This window comes from Poecilia latipinna, unplaced genomic scaffold (assembly GCF_001443285.1).
Source record: "Poecilia latipinna isolate Pla-1442-1.1 unplaced genomic scaffold, P_latipinna-1.0 Scaffold310, whole genome shotgun sequence".
In the NCBI taxonomy this organism is placed as follows: Eukaryota; Metazoa; Chordata; class Actinopteri; order Cyprinodontiformes; family Poeciliidae; genus Poecilia; species Poecilia latipinna.
In genome coordinates, this window is record NW_015112926.1 from 36,416 (window position 1) to 61,257 (window position 24,842).

Below are 24,842 nucleotides of genomic sequence, written 5' to 3' on the forward strand. Positions count from 1 at the left end.
ATGGTGAGGATACAAACAGAGAAAAAGAAACCGAATTTGTAACGCAAAATTTTCCATAAAAAAAAAAAAAAAAGGACGTTGTTATGCAAAATTCACGTTTTCCATGTATTTGTACTTCCATTTTGGTTTCTCCTGCTTCTAAAAACAACCCAAGCGCTTAAAGTCGTTTTTTGGTAATAAGTTAATGGTTTTTGGTGTCTGGAAAATGAGCCGTTTCAAAAACCTTCGGAATGTAACATAGCCTAGAAACCCCGCGAAGGCTAGCCTGTTTCCTAGCAACCCCAGCGAAGCTCTAGCAAGTTTAATCTTTATACAATGGCTGTTGGAAAAGACAAGTGTTTTGTGGTCGACTTACTATCCAGAAACCACTTAATGCATTCTTGTTGGTTGTGCAGGAGGCTGTGCTTGTGCTTTTTAAAGATGTACAGATATATTTGAGCATCTGTTTTCAGCCATTTTCACATCCCAGTGTGACGTAGAGTTGGGGGGGCGTGGCCAGAAGTGACTTATTTGGATTTAAAGGATTTTAACCTGTTCAGGGAAGCATAATAAGTCTGTAAAGATGCTAGCTATGATTTGATCTCTGAACTGTTTTTATTTTCTTGGTGAAATGTCTGAAATACATTCAAATTATTACCTGATGCAGGAAAGCTGAACGAGTTTTTCAGTATGCTAAGAGGGGACCGGTTAGCCTGGCAGCTAATGTTTAGCTAAGCAATGGGAGGTTAGCTGCAGGGCGGTGTGGAGCGGTTCGGGGAGTTGGAGGGGCAGGAAGGGGGGCATTCCTTTGACTTGACTTTCGTGTCAAAACATTCCCGACACTTCCTGAGAGGAATCATGCGGTGGGTGGAATCAGAGCACCCGCTGTCGCGAAACAAGCACCCTGGGAGCCCGGAGCACCGCGGGGCTCAAAGCCCTCCGACGACTCAATGACCAGAAGAGCGCAGATCGTCTTCAGCACCACCAGCGCCCTCCTTTTCCCATCATCATCATCCTCTCTCCATCTCTCTCCCTCACTCACTCACTCTCCCCTGGAAGAGGCTACGCTAATTAGCCAGGCTCTAATGAGACAGAATGGCACTGATCTGGTCCGCCGCTGCGCCACCGGAGGAGGGAGGTGGGCTGAGCAGGGGGGCTGATGCAGTGGGGGGGCGGAGGGTGGGAGAGAGGAGAGAGAGAGAGAGAGAGAGAGAGAAGAGCGCGAGGAGGGGAGGGAGGTTGGTGTGTGCCATCTGTCACCCTGCACCCGCCTGGCACGGCGGTCCCTGGAGTCGTGGACGACGGAGGGGGGTTTGGGTGATGGCAGAGGGGGCGAGTGAGTGCCATGTTGGTCTTGAGATGCGGAGGTGGGTGGGTGGCGGGGGGGATGGGGGGCAGGTGGTGACACTGATAAGAGGAGGAAGGGAACTGGACGGAAAAACTGTGGAAGCTTGTCAGAAGTTACGGGAAGAGTCTGCGGCGTTGTCGTCATCGTTTTGGAATTTTTCCCTAAACGATTTTCCTCATTTTAATTTTTATTTTTTTTACCACAGCACAACCCATGCATGGACACACACATGCACACATTGCATGCATCACTCCGCTGCATCCAGTGGCGGCTTAACAAGCGAGGCAGATGGCTGACCTTTCTCAGTGTCTGTTTCTAGACGGTGGCTGCTCAGATGTTAGTCTGTTACTGAGAAGCCACTTTAAATCACGACTGGAGCCGGAAAAATGCACTGAAATGCAATCATCACTCCAAAATCAAAATGTACGGCGAAGTAGAAAGTCTGAATTTACATTTATTTCATTTAAAGAGGCAGCTGAAAACTTTATTGAAGATGAATGAAATTAAAACAATTCATCAGCCTTAACTCTAAACACTCACGGCACGTCACAGTGATTTACAGCTTAATATAGCAATTTATCCAAATATTAATGAAAAAGCAAATGATGAAGTCGGTGAGCTGCTTTCAGGATGCAGACTTGAGAAGAGCTTGTCAGTTTTTCTTGAAGGTGAATCCACTTTCTTCATGACTTAAGGGAAGACATCATGCGGTGCTCTACATTCAAGGGCATTTTGTTGCACAACAACAAAAATTTTAGCGGCGCTGGCATCCCGTGCAGTCAGTGGTCTAGGAAATCTGCCATAACGTTTCAATCGTGCAGAGGTTGTGTGCGTGAAGCAGGTTTGTCTGGGTTTTCCTTGCTACCACCGTCGGCTTTAGAGCTGCACGAAATCCAAAAAACATGCGCTATTGTTTGTGATGGTTCGCAATAAATAAAGAAATGCTTAACTCTGCAGTTAATGTCTGTTTGTGTTTGATTTTTTCGCGATTACAGACCCCGGCTAGTGAGTAGCATGGTGTTTATGTAATTATCTAATGCAACACAAGCAGTTCTTTGGAAAATAAATATTCCACACCAGGATGTTGCGAGGAAACGTCTGTGATTTATCTCGCAACCCAAGTCTTCTCTGATGTATGTGGAGTAGAGATGCACCGATATGAAATCTTGGTCAAAATCGAGATCCGATATTAATATCGGCTATCTGATATCAAATATTGTCAATGTTGGACGTCGATGATATTATATATATATATTTCTTGACTGTTTCAACAGCTTTGAATAAAATTAAACATGTCCAGAAACAGACAAGATGGAAACAAATACTGGTTGTTCATATCAGTGTTGTTTCATTTACCAGACCGATACGGATATGTTAAAAAATGTCTACCCCTAATCCTTGCAAGGATTTTCCCTGACCATGATGCAATCGTTTAGGGGGAAATGGAAAAGCAAATCTGTGCTGAGAAAAATGTGGATCGATTACAATAAATATCTTCATTGCCATATTGAACTATAATATCTTGTTCAAATTTTGTGCAGCCCTACTACAAACTTTTATCCTTGTTTGAAGCTTTCGGTGTAAAAATACACCAAACAAACTCTAAAGTTGCCTGTAAAGATGCGCTTAGCTTCCCCGCCTGTGTGGCTCCTCCGCACATCGCACGTCTCAAATTAGGCAGATCAGAGCCAGGCTCCGGAGCCCCGCGGGTCGAAAAGGCCCGTGACTGTTTATTAATTGATTTATTTATTTATCTCCCGTGCCTGCTTGGTTATTAGGTTGCCATGGGAAACAGGCAGGGCCAGATCGCCTCTATTATTAAGGACACAAATTTCTTGATCTGGAGACCCAGCTGTCTGAATAATTAATTTAGCTCATGAGTTATCTCACAAACGGTGAGTCGCCCCCCTGAAATGTGTCTTTCTCTTATTGTTTAATGGACAGAGGAATTCCCAGCAGCCTTTATCTGACTGTTTAGCACCGGGCCGCACTGAGCATGCTCAGAGCACTTTGCATCTCTCTTTCAATCTCTCTCACTTACGCCTTACATGCCACCTCTCACCCCATCTGTCTCCCAGCCGCTACAGCTCCCTCACGGTTCCTCGCTTTCCTCCTACCCTCCAGCCTAAGCCGGGAATCTGTCGGGACGCTTCGTCATCACCTTTCACGTGTTTAATGAACGTTCTCCAGCTTTTGGCCGCTCTAGTTCAGGACTAATTCCTCGAGCCGTCTCTGGCTCTGACCGAATCTGCTCCCGCTCCTGTGCCAGGTGTGGTGTTTTCCTCGTTTCGTCTTCCCTGCAAATGCGAGCTATCTAACCCACTCCCACTGTCTCCACTTCTTTCTCCTGACAGACCACACAGGGCTTGTTCTGAGGCCCATTCTCACTAATCTGATCAGGCAGGCAAATACGCCGGGAAAAGCGCTTTAATGATCCCCCTAATTACCTCAAGTCAATACCAACTGTATTATTAGACTCGGGGAAAATATTCCATTAGGGTGCCCCCCGTGGGAGTCCCCCCTGTGCGCGCCGATGTCACGCGCCGCGCGCCCCCTACGCTTGTAATTAATTTTATTTACACACGCAGGAATGCACAAGGTCGCACCTGCAGCCCGGAGCCGCCCGACTCGGCCCGCCTAATCAGATCTGTCATAATTACCATTCTGCATGCTTCTGACACACGCCGGGAAATATTTCAATTTAACTACAGCCACCAGCTCCGGCAGATGCAGCCTGAGAGAGAGAGAGTGTGTGTGTGTGTGTGTGTGTGAAAGAGTGCAGTGAAATTGCATGGAGAGATATTAGGATCTATCCAAGTCCTCATCCTGCTTATGTGCACTTGGTTTCACTCACATTATTCTTCCTCCTGATGTATTTCATGATCTCCACATCACTGTTTCTGCCTTGCACTCATCTCTTCTTTACCTGTATTGTGTCGGGATTTTACGTCATAATCCAACACTCACTAGGATACTCTCTGCACTGCAAAAACACAAAACCTTACCAATCTAGTTTCTAGTTCAAATATCTCAGTTCACTTTAAATAAGGCAAAACTAACTTAAGAGCAACTTTTCAGCAAGAAATACTAACATTGTTGTTATAAGTGAAAAGAAGTACTTTTTTTATCAATATCAAGGAATTATTGATTTAAAACAATCTCCTACATCTTGCTGAAAAGTTACTTAAATTAGTTTTGTCTGATTTCAGGTGTACTAAGATATCTGCACTAGAAACTAGTCAAAAATAATTCTTAACATTTTGTGTTTTTTGCAGTGTAAAACATTTTTTTCAGTATTTTTTTCTCAATCTTTCCCCTGTTTCTGCTGAGCACAGCATGATGCTTCCACCACCAAGTTATACCATGCAGATTGCATTACCAGGGTTCATTTTCTGCCACTCATTGGATCTTGCATTCATTTCTTTCAACATTATGTTTCTTCTCTGTACATAAAATCCTGATTTGTGAAGTGAACAGATTCTCCCTCCTGAGCTGCTGATCTCTGCAGCTCCTCCAGAGCCACCATGAGCGTTTGTGTCTTTGTATTTTATGTTTATGGATGAATCGGATTTCTGTGAGGTGTCCAGAGCTTAGCATGTTGTTTTAGAAACTAATCCTGCAGACGTTTCTGCTCCGTTCATTGGTTTTCATTCACAGAACTGAGATTAAAATACACACATTTACTAATAAGGTAGCATGTGAGGGATATTTGTAATTTATAAAACATACGTTTTTCTTTCCTACTTACAATTTTGTAGCATAAGAATATTAATAAAAGCATTCAATTGTGTAGTTTGTAAAATGAAAACAGGTTTATGGAGTGTGAAATATTCTGCAAAATCTTAATATTATTGAAGCAGAGTGAAAAAAGCATATTCTAAACTCAAGGTAGATTACTTTAATGATGGTTAGTAATTGCATCAAACTGACAAACTTATTTTAACTCTTTTTTTTAGGCTGAATATTTAGTTCGGTTAGTATCAGAGGGAAACTTGTAGACCAATTAAATGACTTATTCAACTGACAGAGACAATTTGCAAGTTCTCTGCTATTTCAATCTCTAATTCAATAAGATCAGTCATGATTTATCAGCTTAATTATCCTTTGATATTAGCAATTAAACCCCAGCTTTGAATTAAATCTCAATCAAGCTCTTATAATTGATGGAATCAGACTCTATGTAGGTGCTCTACGTGATTGTGTGTGTGTGTGTGTTTGGGATGGGAGCTGTGGTTTCTGTTTGTCTGCTGTTCATCCTCGCCTTGTTTGTTATCTGGTGCGTGCGCGTTCAGCCTCCATCTGCCTCATCAGTATTGAATAGAAAAGATGATAAACAAGAGGTAAATTTGCGGTGGGAGAGCCGTGTTTGAACACTCAAACACTGGCTGCGCAGGCAGTGCTCGTACCCAAATATCAGCCCACCACCAGGCTAAACTGGATTATGGTGCAATTTCAACAATATTAGTATCTGAAACAAAGAGGCACGTGTGCTAAAGCTCCATTGGTGACTCATTTTTCAGCCATTTTGTGTACATGATCCATCTGGAGTGCTGCGTTGGGACAGAAAAACCTTCACTGATTTTATATGGACTCATATTAAAGGTGAAACTTACTAAAAATGTTCCTTCTCATATCTGAACTTTGAAAAAAAAAAAAAAAATCCTCCAGAGGATGTATTTTTTCTGCTAGCTACTAGCGTTTAGTTTCATATTAGTCCTGCAACACAAATACACTCTGGGGAACTCCCAAGTTTTGGTATTGTTACAGCGCGATGTGCAGCTGTGGAGGAAGAAATAAATAAATAAATCTGTTTGCAAACCACACAGATGTTTAATGCGCTCCGTTTTAGATGGAATGGTCATTTGCCTTTGGTTATTCTTTCTTTGCTCCATCTGCCTCTATTTGCCTGCTCGAAAATTCCCCAAACGCCCAACTGAGTCGGCAGCCATGACGTAAACGGCCACACAGAGCCGGTCCACATTGTTTCTGGGCGCTGGCTCTGACACAGAGGGGGCCCGGTTTCCTGCGTGCTCACGTCTCGCTCCCCTCCGCACAATGCGCGTCGCGCTAGCCGTCAATCTGTTAACGCTGACAAGTCGCCTTATTATATCCACAGAGGTTGCGACCTCTTTCAGAAAACGCTCACTGTCTGGCTAAGACCTCTCCGTGTCGCAGCTCCAACAGAGATTTAGTGTTTGGCATGAAGGATTCAGACCGACGCTCACAGAAAGAACAGAGAAGGATGGTGGCACAGTCTGGCTGCCGCGGCACTGAAAACAGACATCAGAGTTATGTTTAGGTCACTTTATGATGGGAAACATTTTTAAAGGGGAAAATCTGGAATGATTCGGGTGGCTGTAAAGAAGGCCTAGCCATCATTTAACAAGGTTACCATTTGTCAGCTTTATTAGTTTGTTCTCAAGTTTGCTGAACAGAGCTGTAATCAGATGGTGGTTATGAGAAATTATGCAGAGAATAATAAAACTCTTTGATCACTCAGTCTGCTTTAGAAAATGGCATTTTTTTTTCCAAGTACTCCATTTCGCCATTTTTTTCTTTGCCTCCATGACAACGAAACATATCCAGTATTTCTTCCAATGAGGTAAAGTTGCAGCTCCTGCGGTGACCTTTAGCAAAGACTTCATCGTGGTGTAGAGAACTGCGATGAAGTCACAAAAACCTCTTCAAAAAATAAAAAAAAACAACTAGTGGCATCTGTTGAAGCTTCAGCAGCAGGTTAAAAGAGAGGCCAGTACTGTTGACAGGTTTCAGTTCAGCAAAAACAATGTTTATTTAAAGGAGTTGCAGCTTTAGCTAAAAAACTAAAGTTTGCATTCACTAAAATGCGTAAATGCTGCAAGCATTATCGTGATTATTTGAATATTTTATGCAATCAATTTATAGGTATTGGATTTATTATTGTATAATTTTTCATTCCTATTTTTGTCTTTTTACTGACTATTTTGTAGTAATAAAGAAAAACGAGACAGCCAAGCACACAGTTTAAAATCTCCCCTTATTCTCAGATTCATGCTGTTAGATTATGGGAGGAAACCAGAGTAACTAGAAAACAAAAAAACATTTATTCAACAAAATATTTAAATCCACAGAGAAAAAATAAAACTGACCATTGAACCCCAAATATTGTTCCAGTAAATCAATTCAGACCTGAAGGTAACCAAAAAACAACATAAAAATATGTTGCCACATTTTCACAATCACCTTCATTTTTGTTTGAACGCTTTGGTTAATCAGCTGCCAAGTAAAATGTTAGAAAAATCAAAATCTTTGCATTAAATTAACAGCTATTTCAGGTGTAAATCTGCTTAATGTGAATGAACAGGTAGAAATGATGCAACAATTTGTTGTTTCACATTGGAAGTGCCACTTTTAAAACGTCCTAAAACCCATTTTTATTTTTTAACACTTTGAGACTTCTTTTGCTTTGTTGAATGTTCATTGATTATACTTGAAGTGACTTTCCTTTTTCTTGCACAGCACAGTAAAAACACTAGTTCTCCTGTTTTCCTTTCCCTTCCTGCCCTACAGAAAACCAAACACGTTTCAAATCATCGCTTTCTGTTTGCACACAAAGCCTTGCTCCGGTCTTGAGACGAGCTCCCGGTTACTGCTTATTGTTGCGTTAGATCCACATATGCCTGAGCATCAGGAATATCTCGGTAGTCTGCTGTCGTCAGCAGATGGGCGTCCACCGTGGCGTAATGCATTTACAGCGCAGCACACCCCAGCTTTGTAGGTCGAATGTGTATGTGCAGTTACTGGTTTGGCACGCTCAGAGAGGACAAACAGGTTTGAACACACCGTGTTATCGACTGCATTTATCTGCACTGTGTTGTCTGCCAGCGCTGGACTTTTGCCAAGTTCAAGGAGGAGGAAAAAAGACAGTAATGCATTGTCTTCCCCCCCCTACTTTAACTCACCCCCAGCTTGAGACACAGGAGAGATTTGTCTGGCTGCCCCGGTAACCATCCTCTCCTCCAACCAGCCAGTGACAACAATGGCCACAATCATTACTTCTCTTCTTTTTTCCCTCTGTTTTAATTTCTGATGCATCATCTTGGCCTTTTTTGCTTCCAAATTCAGCCTTTACTGTCTCCATGAGGCTAAAAATGAGGCCTCGGCTGTTGTCGCGCAGCAATATGACGACGGGGAGGGGGATAAGCCTCCAATGGCAAATTGATGGACATCTGTTGGCTTATTTTATTTATTTTCGCGGTGGCCGAGGTCAGCTTGATGGGGCTGATAAGGAGCAAATGAGATTAGGGGGAAGGTGTTGGTGCAGGCAGTGTGACAGACCACTTTGTCTGTCCTTCTCTGTAGCGTCCCTGTTTTTTGACAGCAAAGCCTGCTTTTTTTAGAGTTTTTTTTTTATGTTGGGGATTTTTGCAGCAGAGGTTTTGTGGTGAATGGCTCAGTGGGTGGGTTTTTCTGACAGAGCTCTCATTGGCAGCTTGTGACTCCTGCACTCACTTACACGATGCACTTCATTGCATCGTTGGGGGAAATCTTGCGGATGAATTCAGCTATTGTGTACCTAGGAAAATGTTTTCACCCGAACACGACGGTTGCTATCTCTGCTCGGACTAAAAGATTTTCCTCTTTAGTTCTTTGGATCTTCATCTGTTGCAGCTTCTAAGTTTTGGTCAGCATTTGAATAACTTAAAATCAGTCGGTTTTTCAAAAAGTAAAGAGATTTTCCCTTGATCTAATCTGATCTGTGCGGTAGGTCAAGTGCTAAAAATGTGGGGTATTTTTCACTACTCATTAAAATCATCAAAACTATTTGTGGTCTATAAATGCATCAACAGAAAGCATCTACCTTGTTTAGAGACATACTTTATGCAAATAGGTGGATAATTTTCTAATGCTTTAGTTTTCTATTAAATTAAAATCTTCTTCTAGCTAGTAATATTCAGAACTTTCCTCTATTTATATGTAAGAGTGGCCAAAAAAAAAAAAAAAGCAGAATTATTCAAAACAGAATCAAGAAGTAAGACATCCAAGAAAACCTGTACCTGGGATTGGTCAGGAAAACCCGACTGGTGTTTTTTCAAATAAGAAAACTGTGTTAGAGAATGTTGGCCACCAGTTATTAAAAGTAGTTAATGATTGAATTGCAATAGACTGGAAAGGCCAAACTACGACAAAATGAAGCAAAACTTTGACGGAAATTGCAGCTCTTGTCCACAAATGGATAATCAATGATTTGACACCAAACTGACACAAATACTGTCTGAAATTCCTCATAAAACAATAACTCCAATTTTTTCTTCCACCTCACCACCACCTGTAAGAGACCAGAACAAACCTGTCAACAACCACAGGCCTTCCCTTTCAAACTGGAGGAACTGGAGCATGACATCGGTTTAAATATCGTTCCTTTATCTTTGAAGTAAGATCTCAAATTTTCCTAGAAGAGGATTTAGACTGGACTTAAGTGCCATTGATGTTTTTAATCACCCTCTGAAAGTGTTAAGCAGAAGGAAGTTTGACCTGACGAACGTAATTTGGTCTAAGTATAGATCAGTGTTGAGTATAAATAAGTACATTACTAAGGAGCTGACACACCTACAACAGGCATATCAAGGCGGTGTCGGCGCAGTCATGACGCTCTCAATGATGTTTACGTGTCGTTACCATAGCAACCAACAGTCTAAACGGTAATTGAAGACCTGGATACTCAAAGGATGTCTAAGTGGCGCGTTGGACGGTTTTAGCACTGCGTACCAGAGTTTGGTAGGAGTCGTACTGTGGGTTTGCATCTTTCATTTCTCTGGCAAGGGCACGTCCAACAGGACCAGGCGTATTTTTAAGGTACCGTGGCTCCAGTGGCTGGTCATGTTGTGGCAAAGTGATTTCTTGATTAATCACCATTTTATCCAGACCCCATTAAACCCGACGCATTGCTCTTTACGTAACACGCCAACTTCTCGTCATTGTCGCTCTCATCAGAGGTTTGCATGAGCACCAAGTTTAGTTTAAAATACAGGCCACTTCTACATTTTGACTTGATTACATGACTTGCTCAGAAGAAGTGGAGCCACCTGCCAGCGGCTGCGCTCCCAGTGAGGAGGTCATCAGAGTTTGATGGGAGGCTCGCCGGCCACGCACGTTCCTCTGTGTGAAAGCCCGGCTGGGTGTGGCGTAGCTGCGCTCACCTACAGAGTAATTCACTGAACATCTGATAACGCAGCACATTCCTGGAGGCGAACACGTCCAAATGATCCCAGAACAATATGTTTTATACAAACAGCTGCAAACTATGGATGAAATGAACCTCATACATAGCAAACAAAAAACTGGATGTTAGAGACGTTTGACATTTTGACCTCACTAATAATTTAGCTCTTGGTTTTTGTTTCCTCTCAGACGTTGTTCTCTGAATTCAGCCACACAAGTATGCGGTTTATTATAGCGCGGTTTGATGTGAGGTATGAGGCTTCACAGCCTGCTTACTAAAAGTAACCATCTTACTTCTGTTTCTCATGCGAATGCAGGTCATCTGTAAATGAAAGTATTTCTTCTTATCAGTCACTGCAAGTTCCCCAAGTCTTCTGGTTCCTGTCTCTGTGCTGTTCTTTTAACCAGAATGATTAAACTGTAACATGGGAAAATCTGAGTGATGCATAAACGCCCCTGTTAGTCGACAACCGGGCCTGTTCTGAACTACTTGTTCTATTTATTTATAGAGAGCCCTTAATGATCTACAACAAAACCCAGAGTACACTGCATTGAAGAGCCCTAGATTTTTGTTTTCTGGAACATATTGCGACACTTTAGCAGCAGGGGCAGCAAGTTCTGTGATCCAATCAAGAGCAGTCGGTGCTTGTCAGCTGCAGTGGAGAGGCTCGGCAAATTGCATTAAACAATAAGGGGGAAAACATATTTGCAACAGGGCGGTAATATCACAAGAGTGCAGGAATGTTAAGCATAGAATCATGTTGATGCTTTGAAGTTTATTAAAATGTACAGATATTAAAGTGGTTTCCATACACGTACCATGAGCATGACCGCTGTGCTTTTTATGATGGGCTGATTAAAAATGATAAAACTCAAACAATGAGGAACACCTTGGTGCTCTTCTGCTGTGGATGGCGCTGATATGGAGATGAATAATTCAGGCTGGATGCTTGTCGTCTCTCTTTTCGCCAGAATTTGTAGAGTTAATTTAATTAGTTGATTTCCTGGAATTTGTTGGGTCTTTAGGCATTATCCACATATTTTCATTAAGTTTGATAATGAGGCTTTGGATAATTCTCAGCGTGGGTCTGCTGCTTTTTCCTCTTTAAATCCAATTTCAATGTGTCTTTGGGAACATCCTACCCCGCTCGTGTCCAAGTTTTAACCGTCTAGCTGTTGATTTGAGGTAAAGTTGAAGAATTTGAAGCTTTTCTTTATTATTCCACCCAATTTATGCAAACAGGTCAGGACTGTCTTTGATGGTTTCCAGTTCATGCAGACTTGAGTCGTGGTTTGTTCCTGAACATCCTGACCAGTTTTCCTTCATATGAAGGAGGCAGTTTGGGGGATTTTTTTCTGACTTCGGCTAAGGCTAAAATGATACATCGATTTAGTAGCAGATTAATCATGGAGTATAGTGACTCAAGAAATGACAATTTCAGTAATTAAGCGAAAACCGTACAAAGAATTTAAACTGTTTGCATTTAACAAATAAAAAAACAACAACGTTTTTTAAGAATGTTCCACCCAGATCTCCTAAAGTGGCCCAGTTTTAGCTTCATCTGGATCAAATTCTGTAAAAATATCTCTTATTAAGCCCCTTTTGCTGGCCATTTATTAATCTGTTAATCCAGAAAATAATCAACAAAATCGCTCCGCACTGCATTAATGTTAAGTCAAGCAGAAAAGGCTGAGCTTTTCACATGTTAGAAGTTTTTCAATGCAGATGCATCTTTTGCTCCACATGATCAAGTGTTCACTAAATAAATTCAATAAATTCTTAATTTTATTGTTTAAAGGAATTGAATTATTTGTGTTTATTTGCATTTTTTTATTGTACAAAAAAGGCAGAATGGGCCTTTAATGGAGAGATTAATTGATAACCAAAATAATCTTTAGATGCAGAGTCGTTTAAGAATGACTCCAAAAGACTTTTCCATCTTGTGGAAACAAACTTTTCAGATTTTTAGGGAGTTCTTTAGACTTTTTCTATTTCAAAAGGAGAAACTACCAGATGCAATGGATCATCATCGACAACCAGAAATTGTCAAAAAAAAAAAAAAAAAATTTAAAAAAACTTCAGCAAAATTTAAAAAAAAACCCTGAGTCCATGGAAACATCTGAGCACAACAGTATTTTAGTTTATTCCTTATTAATTTAACTGCATTGTGTATTTTGAAGGAAATCCTTGTTGGCTCTCCATGTGGATCTTTTTTCCCGTCTCGCTGCCTCTGCCTGGCCTGTGGAAGCAATGCAATTAGACAAACACAAACAAAGCTCTTGAAACTGCCATGGAAAATGCTGACTGTCCACTGTCCTCAGTGCTGGCTGGGAGCAGAGTTAACCGCTGCTTGGCATCCATTTAGCATAAAACAGAAATGTTTGGTAATTTCTCTTTTTGTGGTACATGATTTTTTTTTTTTCCTTAAAAGCTCAACACCCGCCCCAGAACTGGCAGAGAAGTGAGAGAAAAAAGCCAAACACACACATACAAAAAGAAAACAAACAAACAAAAAAAACATTCATACTTGTGAACTAATAAACTCTGGGTAGTTTATTTAATCAAATGGACTTCCTGGCATTGAAATGGAGTTCACGTCGCGCCTTTGTTTGATTGGCTCTGCTGCTTTGGGTTTAATCCTGCTGGTTTGGGGAGTGTTTGAGTTGGATTACTCCATCGTTGGGCTTGGGTACTGTTTCTCTGGCTTTGACAAGATGCTGTGTGGTGGTGTGTGTGTGTGTGTGGGTGTGTGTGTGTGTGTGTTCTTCAATACCGAATCAGCTGAAACCACAGACAGCCCAACCGGAGCGCCGTCCAAATCCCTCTGCATGCAAATTAAAAACGCAACAATAAACGTGGCAAAGGAACAAGGTGGGCACGCAGGCTTTATGGCCCCCTCTGCTCCCCTCCTCTTCCTCCTCTTCCTCCCATCCCCCCCACCCATCTCTCCCTTTCTCTCTCTCCTCCATCCTCCTCTGCTCTTTATGCCTCTCCTGCTCTCGCCTTCCTCCAGAAGCCCTCCTGGGTTTGATGTGGCTTATGGGAGGAGTTGGAACGGGGGACGACCAAACTGCTGAGTTATCTCCTGCATGCAGTGTGGCGGCGTGGCTCTGCCCTCCGTGCGTGTCTCTGTGTGTGTCGCCGTGTTTGTGCGCGGACCAGCAGCCCCGGTGTAATCCCGTGGAAATGAAAGGTGCTGCCGCGCACTGGCCGGGAGATTACAGCGCCGCTCTGTCACGCTGCCAGGATGCACCGCCGGGCCGAGAGAGAAGCCCACAAACACGCTCTCACACCCGGAGGCCCTCCGCCGTCTTCCTCCCTCGTTCTTTTACACCTCTCCCGCAGTTTGGGCAGAGGTCCGGTGTTTCCGTTTCGCTCTTACTCACACACTCACGCTGTTCTGGTTGAGGTCATCATGTCCGACCACGTCACCGAGCCTCTGAAGAGTCCTTCTGTCTCTGCAGCTGCGAATCTGAATCTTCACTTCTTTCACTTCACAAACCAATTTTTAACCGAGTAAAGTTTCTCAAATATGCTTCTGTATGCATCAGTATGTGAAAATAGAAGCAGAGCTTAAAGGTTTACAGATGCTGCCAACTCCATCTTTGCTCAGGCATGAATGTTTTTATTCGTTGCAGTGAGTTTTGGTGCACATAGATCTGGATTTGCATTCATAAAGGTCAAATCAATATTTTAAAACAACAATAACATTGATTGTTAATAATTATCATTATGAATATTGTTTCTATGATTGTCAGAAAATCCCCAGCTAATGTTAATATTTAAGTAAAACCTCAAGAGGAGTAAAGAATATGTATATGCAATATAAACAGGATAAATCAGTTTATTTTACAGTAAAAATCTAAATGTTTGCATTCATTTAATGATCAAAAAGTGTAATTATAATATATAATTAACAAGACATATTTCCCATATTAATCTGCCAGCGGATCTAGAACTTTTTCATCAAAATTAGGGAATTATTGAGTTAAAACAAGCTCTTATATCTTCCTGAAAAGTTGCTTATTTGCTTTAACTAAAACATTTAACTCTTAGTGATAACAGTAAGTTAATTTTTCAATTACAGTTAAATAAATGAGGAACATGAACAGTTGGACAACCTAATTTTTGTGCTAAATTCTGGTCTCAATGTTAAATTTGCACAGCCTCAAAAATATTCTTCCCCATATATAAGCTCAGTGACTCAGCTGAGAGTAGTAGCAGAAATCAACTTTTGCTTTTCTTTGTTTTGTAAAAGTATCCTTTAAAAATAAATCCAGTTTGGCTCATGTTTTCTAGAAAACGTCGAGTGAACCCAGTCAGGTTGATTGAAACGATCACCAGCTCCAGTTTTTCTTTAAACCACCTTAAAGTCTCCAGCAGCCGCAGCACATCCTGTGACGATGCGTGTTTGTGGAAGTGAAACCAGCATCATGAAATCAGCGACTTCCAGCTGTAATGTTAGTTTTAATGCTGTCCCTACTTCACACCTACTCTCCAGCTCAAATTCATGACAGCCGTGGGTCACGCCAAGCCGATCCTTTGCAGCTTTGGGCAGTTAAAATAACTCTCACTCATCTCTGCATGCTGAGTTTCCTTGTGGTTCCTGCTGAAATGGGGCCAGTATGTTTGGTGTGTGTGTGTTATTGCTGGTAAATATCTTTTCATTTTATTTCTTCTCAGGGTTTTGGACAATATTCCTTTTTTTTTTTTTTATCGGAACAGGCCTCATGTTTTTGTTTTTGTTCAGCATTGGCTCTACATTTTTCTGAAACTTATGTTGAGTGTTTGTTTTACGTCACATCTGATACTTTGATGTACAAGTAATTACAATTTTGACCAAATTTCTTTTAGTGATCTCAGTAAATATTTTAGTTCAAACTTTTCCGACTGAATCCATGTATTTAGACTTGTTCAGTTGAAACGAATCGCCCGACTTTTTGGAAGAAAGAAGCGGGGTTGAAAAAAAAAAAAAAAAAAAAAAAAGTGGAGTTTTGTTTCTGGATTATGTGCTTTCCTTCTAATCTAAGAGTAAACTCATTTTTTGGGGTTATTTCGTTAGGTGCTTTTATAATTCTCCACTTTAAAGTCATTTAATTCTTTTCCTTACATGCAGAACCATTTACTCATGGTATAACTGAACCTCTTATTTACTTTAAGCCTTAAAGAAACATCTCGAGTCATAAATCAGGCAGTCCATGGTGTTTTGTTTGAGCAGTTAAATGGGTTTTCTCTGATCGGCGTCTTTGAGCTCTGTGTTTCGTGGCCCTCTGCTGGAGCGTCTCAAACACACGAGTCGCTTGTTTCCTCCTGAGGGTGCAGCTCAGTGTGAGAGTGTGTGCTTCTTGTCACATTAAATTGTTCCTTCCTGCTGTGCCGCTTGACCTCCAGTCACTCTCGTCTTCATCTTCAGCTGCAGAGGAGGAGCATACACACCGCAGCTTCAGTTTGTGTGTGTGTGTGTGTGTGTTGTTGTTTTTCTTTTAGAGCTGGAAATCATTTTTGTTAAATACCTCTTCTCTTTTTATTAATAAATTAATTTTAAATGTTGTTTTTTCAACTTGTATAACAACAGGTCTGCACTGCAAATGCACAAAATCTTTCCAAGTATTTTTGGTCTACTTTTAGTGCAAATATCTTGGCACAATTGAACAAAACTAACTTATAAGTAACTTTTCAGCAAGATATAAAAGTTTTAAAGTCAATAATTCAGCTGGTTTTACTGCTGTATGCTCGGTGCAATGGCTGCTAGAAAAGACAAGTGTTTTGTTGTTGACTTACTATCCAGAAACCACTTGTTGCTTTCTTGTTTGTTGTGCAGAAGGCTCTACTTCTGCTTTTCAAAGTGTATGGTTGTATAATTGTGCATCTGTTTGTGGCCATTTCACACGTTTTCACTTACAACAAAACATTTTTCCCATGTTACAGTGAAATAATCTGCCAGTGGAACTATAAAGTTTTCGTCAATATTAAAGAGTTATTGATGTAAAACAAGCTCTTATATTGTGCTGAAAAGTTACTTGTTAGTTTTGTCTTACTTCAAGTGTGTTAATATATTTGCACTATAAACTAGACCTTATTTAAAATAAATCTTTACTTTGCTTGATTCTCCTGTGTATGAGTCTGTAACTTGCTGATCTTTCCTCTCACTCATTTCTTTAAGGGTTGGCTCTGTGAGCTGCTGCGCTGGAAAGAGGATCCGTCTCCGGAGAACCGGACGCTGTGGGAGAACCTGTCCATGATCCGTCGGTTCCTGAGCCTCTCGCAGGCCGAACGCGACGCCATCTACGAGCAGGAGAGCAGCGCCGGGCAGCAGCACCACAACGAGCGGCCGTCACACCTGATCCACGTTTCCACCGACCAGCTTCAGGTGAGCAAGACGTTCAGTCAAACAAACTGAGGAAAACCCCACTGATAGTGTCTGCTTATCAAAAGATCCACTTTTTATGTCCTACAATGTCATATAATACAATTAATATTTTTTATTAGGTTCAAAAATTGTCCCAGTTTAACGTAAATTGATGAATACACAACAGATTCCACACAATAATAGGATATAACATGGAGGACCGCCTGTTTAAAAGCCGAGGTTTTCACTGGTTCATGTCAACACAACGCCAAGATGGAAAGAAATGAGCAATGACTTTAAAGAAGCAACTAGTGAGCCTGAACATCAGTCTGGGAAGAGTTATAATCTAATTTTCAGTCTCAGTCAACTAAAGGCAACATAGTGACTCGATTGTGCTATAGAAGGGGTTTATGTACATATTACCACCCCTTTAAATGTTTAAGGTCATGACAGTTGAAAGAGTCTGAACAAACGTAGAAAGTTTGCCATCAAAAAGCCTCTTCTCCCTTAAAAAAATCTATGCACTAATTTTAATCAAAATAAGCATCAAAACCTGTTAACCAGTGTAATTTATACAGATCAGACCAAAGCAGAGATGTTTCGTTGTAGTAAAACCACCAGAACTGTTGAGCACGGTGGTGGAGGGTTAATGATTTGGGCTTATGTTGCACCAACAAAAGTATTCAGCAGTCATTGAGTTGATCATGAACTACCAGATATAACAAAATATTCTAGCTTAAATGCATCCGTATTCCCCTGCAAACCAACAAAAGTCTTGATATCTACAAGCAGTCACAGGAATTTAAACTTTATTTATGTAGTACATTTCAGCAACAGGGCAGTTCAAAGTGCTTTACATCACAAAAACACAAAAATCAACTATTGAAACATTAAAGTTTTTCAAGAGTCGTCATTTACAAATCAAAATGTTGGTTAGTGTTTCATTCATTATGGCTCAAAAGCTAAACAGGTTCATTATTAGTCTATATTTTTTTACAGCTTTCCGGATTTGTGGATCATGCAGTAGCTACGTTTCCATTAAAAATGTGAGCAAAACTTTGTCTATATTCCAATAAAGTCAAAACAAAAAACATAATTTTGAAACAAAGTTTGTTCACGCAATAAGATGTGAAGAAACATCATCATCGTCATCCTCCTCCTCCTACTTTGTCGTCGTCTTTGATTTTTCCTGCTAGAAGTAGCATCCAGCTACTGATCATCTGATCCATGTGAACAAAGTGTTTCCATTGCAGTTTTGTGAAATACACGAATTTTGCAAAACTAATTTCAGCCAACAAACCACCTCATCCTAAAGAAAGCATATGTTTTATTTTTAAATTGGCGTTTTTCCATAAAGCAAATTTATTTTAATAATTCCAGTTTCCAATATGCAGCTGCTGATTCTGCTCAGTGTCTAATGAGCATCTTTTTGCTGCTGCTTCATAAATCCAGAAGGCAGTAGGGGTGCACTTACTTTTTTATGCTCGGATTTTCTGTTTTTGCTTCATCTTTATCAAACAATAAAAATGTAAAATCTGTTGTTTTTTTTTTTTTTTGGAAACTTCGGTTTAGATGGGAATAATTTAAAACCTTGTAGAGACCACATGTTTTTTATCAATCTGTACTTTTTTTTAACACAACTATAGCTGAAATTAAACTAAACATTTAGAAATATATGTTTCACACTTTTCTTCCTTGTGCTTATTTTCTTACAGTTTAAACCAGACGGTTAGTTTCATAGAAGTTACGTCTTTTATTGGACAATTTAGTTGCTAAATGAGTCATCTGATAGGAGAGAATAATCAGTTATTAAACTGCCTTTGGATCTGAATCACTTCTGCAGCCTGAATAAATTTGTAAAGACGCAGAGCTAGACTCTCTTGACAACAATCTGCTTATGAGATCCTGAAAGTCTGAGTCAAAAACAAGTGAAAAACACAATTTTTCTCATTTAATGTATTTTCAGCTAATATTCAGGAAAATAAATAAACAACGTTTAACAGTCATAATGAACACTTGTAAATTAGAACCACGGCAACACTTCAAAGTTCCTACTTTTCACAGAAGGCTGTTTTCAAAGATATCATTAGGCTGAACTTAGTTAACAGAGCTGCTTTATACGAGACATCTGGCGTATGAATAACAAATAACACAAAGGCTCAGTTAACGGTAGAAACATCTTAATGAAGCACAATAATACTCCTATTAAAAGTCCGCGCCACAGCTGACTGCTTGATTTGTTTTTTTGGTTCCTTAGATACACGGCCAGTTGTTTCACAAAGGCTCTCATTTACGGGATATAAATAAGGTAATAGGATTTCTTTTAGCAGCAGATATGGAATGAGGGAGTTTTTATGCAGACTTTGCAGCAAACAGAAATGCTTGTAGATGGATAAAATTAGATTATTTCTGACTTAATGGTGCAGCTCCTTACTGTCCATAAAAAAAACAGGGTTTAAATATTTTCCACCGGTCTTTCACTAACGCGACACGTCGGCCAAATTAACTCCCATTTGCTCAACAAGAGTTACCGGAGCTCGGTATATTGGTACAGTAAAATCACATCTCTGGGTGCATTTATGCAGCTGGCGAGCCGAGTCCCTGCAAAGTGCTGTTTTGCAAACTTGATTATGAAACACCTATCGACAGCGTCTGAGTCAGAAATGAAAACACAACAGCAGCCATTTCACCGGGTCAACAGGGACCACGAGTTGCCCACTCGCTCCCTCTCCAGCCACACAATGAGACATTTTACGAGTAATGTGTCATGTGTTTGTACCGCCGGGACTCCAAAACGAAGCCGGAGCGAAAGCCATCGACAGCGGCGAGTCAGCCGCGCCGTCGCTACGTGAACTGAGCGCAGGAATGATTATTGCTGGCTGCCACTGGAGCCTGATGAGCTGCTGAGGACAGAATTGAAACACTGGTTTTCTTTCTGTTCTGCTGCTTGAGTTATTTAAGTACCTGAGGGTGATGCTGCTGCTTTTCAGCTCCCAGTAAAGCCAACAGCCAACCAGCGCACACATAAGGCCTGTCAGGGTAACAGATTCAGCTCAAGTTAAAGCGATAAACGATAATATTGTTGTTGTTGTTGTAATATGATGGAAATAATAGCATAATAGTGCAAGAACAAATTCTCAAAGATCAATGATCTTTAAATCGTAACGAACATTAAACTCTGGAACTGGAAGACATTTTAAATGTCTAAAATAAATAAAACAACAAATAAGATGAATAATGGAGTCTCTGTAAATGAAACTGTCATTCAATTAAAGGGCCAGTTGAGACCAAAACTCCAGACTAAACACTGTCATCCAGTTTCTGTTAGAAAAAGAGAGAAAAAGATAAATCCTGTAAATGGAAATTACTGTGTTTATTTTAATTTATCATGTAATTAATTAATTTATTGCAACAGGCCTAGTGGAGTAAAAAGTATTTAGTAGAAAGTCTACTCAGGTACAGAGTAACTGATCAAATTATCAACCATTTAATACTTAAAATTGACTTAATCGGTTGGACCAAAGTGTAAAGTTAAGTGGAAATGTTGATATTTTAGGGACGAAAATGACAATAATCCATGTAAGTAACAAAAAATAACAAATCAGGCAAAAGAAAAGTTTCTTTCCATAAAAAACTTATGAAACATTAACAAAAACTGCAGGAATGTGCAATTTTTAGTTAAAACATGTTTGGTTTTCGTTCCAGAAATTTTACTCAAGTTAGAGTAGAAATATCTCATAATAAATTTACCCAAGGAAAAGTAAGGAGTAGAACTACTCCTAAAAGCATATCTTTTCAGAAAAGTTTCTCAGTTCCTGCCCTCCTCTGGTTTTTCTCTCTGCAGGCTCAGCCGCCTCAGTCTCAGCAGCAGCACCAGCCCTCGCTGTCCCTCCACCCCTCCCAGCCTCTTCTCTCCCAGCAGCCCTTGCAGCAGCAGCAGCAGAGCAACGCCGGCCCCCGACTGCCGCCTCGCCAGCCGTCCACCGCCTCCCCGGCCGAGACGGAGGATGAGGGCGGCCGCGGCATCAAGTCCCGCGGCGGCGGGGGGAAGATCTCCCTGGAGGCTCTGGGCATCCTGCAGAGCTTCATCCAGGACGTGGGCCTGTACCCCGACGAAGAGGCCATCCACACGCTCTCCGCCCAGCTGGACCTGCCCAAGCTCACCATCATCAAGTTCTTCCAGAACCAACGCTTTTACGTCAATCACCCCGCCAAGGCGCCGAAGGACCACAACGCCGCCGCCGCCAACAACAACAACAACAACTGCGGCAGCACGGCAGCGAACACCAGCAGCAGCAGCAGCAGCCGCAGCAGCCCCGCCTTCGAGGAGGAGCTGACGGACTTCAGGGAGAGCGGGGAGCTGCTGAAGGAGCTGGACGAGAGCACGCAGACCACCGCCACCATCTTCTCCATCAAGATGGAGGAGCACCTGGGCCGTGGCGCCGAGCTGCAGGCCGAGTCCGAGCACGAGGTCAAGTAGGACCGACGACCGTGCCGACGGCAGCGCGCTGAGCGTGAGGCGGAGCCGTGACCTCAGTCTGTACGGCGTCCGGACCGGCGAGGCGTGTTTATGTGGAAATATGTGATCACACACACTGGAAGCCCATTTCAGACTCCGAAAAAAAACCCAGAACTACTTTTTGGATTTTGTAAAACTTGTAAGAATCACTGTAAAGACTGAAGCATCATTTTAATAACCTGCACAAAAAGAAAAAAAAGTTATTGTAATTATGTTGGCGTGGATATTTGCTGGCTGCACTCGATGTACGTCGTTTTACACTGACTTCTCTTTTTGAGCTACTGATTATATTCCGAAAGGAAACAAAAAAAAAATAAAGAAACAAACAAAAAAAAGTTTCCCAGGAGTTCGATAGGTGTTTATGTATGTAGTTTTTTTTAAGTAAATGAAATCAAGGACCAAGTGGTTGTCAAGGCCTTAATCATGAGGTATCAAGTCTGGAGCCTGCTGGCGGATAAGTTATTCTTTTACAAAAGAGCGTAATGTGATTCTGGATCACTGCAATCACCCAGAGCCCAGGTGCATCTCCGAGAAGAGCTCAATCTGTACTTATTATCTGTTAGGGAAGAATTATAAATATAAATATATATAGACATTATATTGTACCTGTAAAAATAAAAAAAAGTACAGTCTTAAAGAAACTATGCCAACAAATGCCTTGTACTATACGGCACTGCCGATGTTAGATTATTTTGCAAAACCTTCGTCACTGTAATTTGTGAAATGCCACACAGTTAGAAATGTGAATGGATGAAAATGTTCTGTTGTCTGACGTTATTTATTTGCGGTTCATGCAGTGTTTCTGATGTAATTATTACAGTTTTCATTTTGAAACTTTGTCACTTTCCCCCCTCTTTTCTTCTTTTTTTTAATAATCTCCACCAGTCTTTGTATTCCTATTTATAAGTGTAACTTCAACGGGCAGTGAAAACAAAAAGTGTCTTAAACGTCTTAAACGGAGAAGCGTGCTTTAAAGGTTGCCTATAAAGTGCTGTCCGTCAAGCTAATCATGCTACAAGCTTCACTATTATTGTTGTATGCAATTTTTACTATCATGCAAATAAGCTTAGGTGGAACGACTAACCTGCAAGCGAGCTTAGAGAGAGAGTTAAAAAGAAAAAAACATATGCAATCTGTGTGAGGTCTGATGTCTGCGACGCGTCTTCCTATGGTCAACGATCCGATTGGGAAAGCTCCGGCTGTGTAAAGATCCTGTACAAAAAGTGTTTCCTTTTTTTTAAAAAGCCTTCATTTCAACGAGAACACCGGTTATTTTGTTACAAACCGACTGTTTTTGTAAGTGTTTCTCAGTTCGTCTCTGCAGAGATGTTCTAACTAGAAGTGGTTATTGATTGTTAATTACACGATTAAAAGTGTTTGTATTGTTACACAGATTTCTTGGCATTAACTTGACCAGACTCTTTCGCCCCCGGAGGGAGGGGTTTTTATTTTGTCTTCTTCTCCGGAATCAAAACACGAGACAATGTGAATTGTTTTTAAACGCCCCGCTCAGCTGGGAACACCTGCTGTTTGTAATAACTGTAAATATCACATGGTATGGATCATTGATTGTTTATTATTGTAAATATATTTGAAGTTTGTGTAAGAGCTCACCGTACAAGAACTGAATTTTCTGTTGTGCCTCTTCCTCTCAGAGCGACTGTACCTGGGCTCCTCCGAACTGCTGAGTGTATCTGAAGCACCTGTGAAATCTGAAATAAATAAAAACGTGAGGTGTGAACACCTGGGAGTTAACATCTAACGCGGCGCAGGTGTCCTGACCTCACTGAGAGGGAATCCCCCCTTACCTGTTCACACCCAGGGAAACGTGTCCTCCAGCAGCCGACTTTCTGTCTTATCCTGCAAAACGTAACACGGTTTGTGTTCCGGGGAAAAGGAAGAAATGCAAACCAAAAAAAATGCCTGAGCTGTCAGAGGTGATGATCTGAGGGGACACAAAGCACGTTAAGAGGTGAAAACGAGATCGAAAAAAGAAAGCAGCGTTGATTTTTCCTGATTTTTCACTCGCTCTCTGACAGAGGTGCCAACAACTATCAGCAACACCAGCATTAAGTCATTATCACCGTTTTCATGACGACAGACTGTCTCCTTTAGAAAATAGCTTTTCTTTTACAGCAAGAGTCATTTTACAGAAGAGGTCCAGCACATGTAAAGTTATATTTAATACAGTTGCCAAACCAACATGTCTAATTACTTTCACATACTTGTTCTTCCTGTGCAAGCACATGGACACAGTGGAGAAGAACATCTCTAAATTCTGGGTCAGTACTGCACATTAAAAACACACCACTGCAAAAAACAAGGAGAAGTTAAAAAAAATTAACAATTTCTGTCTAAAAACCAAAAACTGAAAAATCTGTCCTGGTATATTTTCCTCCACTTTAGTAAAGCCTTTAGTTGAAACGTTGGTCTCTGTTTTTGCTGCAAAATCTGGATTTTCTGAGGGTTATTTTACGATAAAGAAAATACAACTAAAGCATAAAGAGCAAATTGTGTGTAAAATATTTAAAAGTCCAAATGGTCTATGTCTTACAAAAATAAATTTAAAAGTTGCTAAAATTATCTAAATATATTTAAAAAATATTACAATCATATAATAATCACTGTTTAAAATTTGAATAGAAATATTAAATACAATGTCAAAATAGCCAGTATTTATACTAAAACTAAATAGAATATATTTAAAACTAAAAAGGTCATTAAATTCAAAATTACATTGTCAGTAAATAATTGTAAAATTATACGTTATGGAAGTAATTGCAAATACCTAAGAAACTAAATTGCTTAAACTGAGGTTGCTTTTCTTTTTAATATTTAATAACACGATCAAGCTTTTATAATGTGATATTAAGGTACAGGCACAATATTAACACAGAAAGAATATTTCTTCTTAGTAGACCATAGATTAGGGTCAAAAATAAATATGTGCCGTCAACCTCAGTGTAACTTTCTTCGAGTAGATGTTAAATCTGATTCTTCAGTAAATACTCTCTCCCAAGCAGCAGCTGAAAGCTTTGGCTTGTGTTCGACTCTCCGACAGGTAAGGCTGTTTTCTGGCTCTCCACTTCAAAGACTTAACCGCACGTTAAAATAGAAATCACATTCATGGCAATAAAGGTGACTGATGAGTCATCAATGCTGTTACCTCAGGCACGTCATGGGAGGCTTACATGCTTTTAAATTATTAAACTAAAGAGACATCATGCTGGGGAACAGGCCACCTTTTCTGAGTTGGTAAAAAAAAGAAGCAAACAGAGGCATCTTCTTGTGATATTTGTAGAAATCCCCAGCAAACAGTTTCCACATTAAGCTTCCAGCTGACCCACATGTGTGGTGAGAGCTGGGTGGAGCTCGAAGCAAAGCTTAATTTTAACTGGTTAGATAATAACGGTACAGTTTGAACGGTGGTGAGAGGAGACATATT

General features: G+C 40.7%; 1 protein-coding gene across 3 annotated transcripts in view; it reads left to right on the top strand.

The window, feature by feature from the left end:
* satb1b (SATB homeobox 1b) overlaps positions 1-21,723 on the top strand; it is a 56,891-nt gene extending 35,168 nt beyond the window's left edge. For all 3 annotated transcript variants that reach the window (XM_015034744.1, XM_015034745.1, XM_015034746.1), the window contains exons 8-9: positions 16,693-16,899; positions 20,723-21,723. In XM_015034744.1, coding sequence (XP_014890230.1) covers positions 16,693-16,899; positions 20,723-21,358 — 843 coding nt within the window. In that variant the 3' untranslated portion in view covers positions 21,359-21,723. The remainder of the gene's footprint in view (positions 1-16,692; positions 16,900-20,722) is intronic.
* Positions 21,724-24,842: the final 3,119 nt, after the last annotated feature.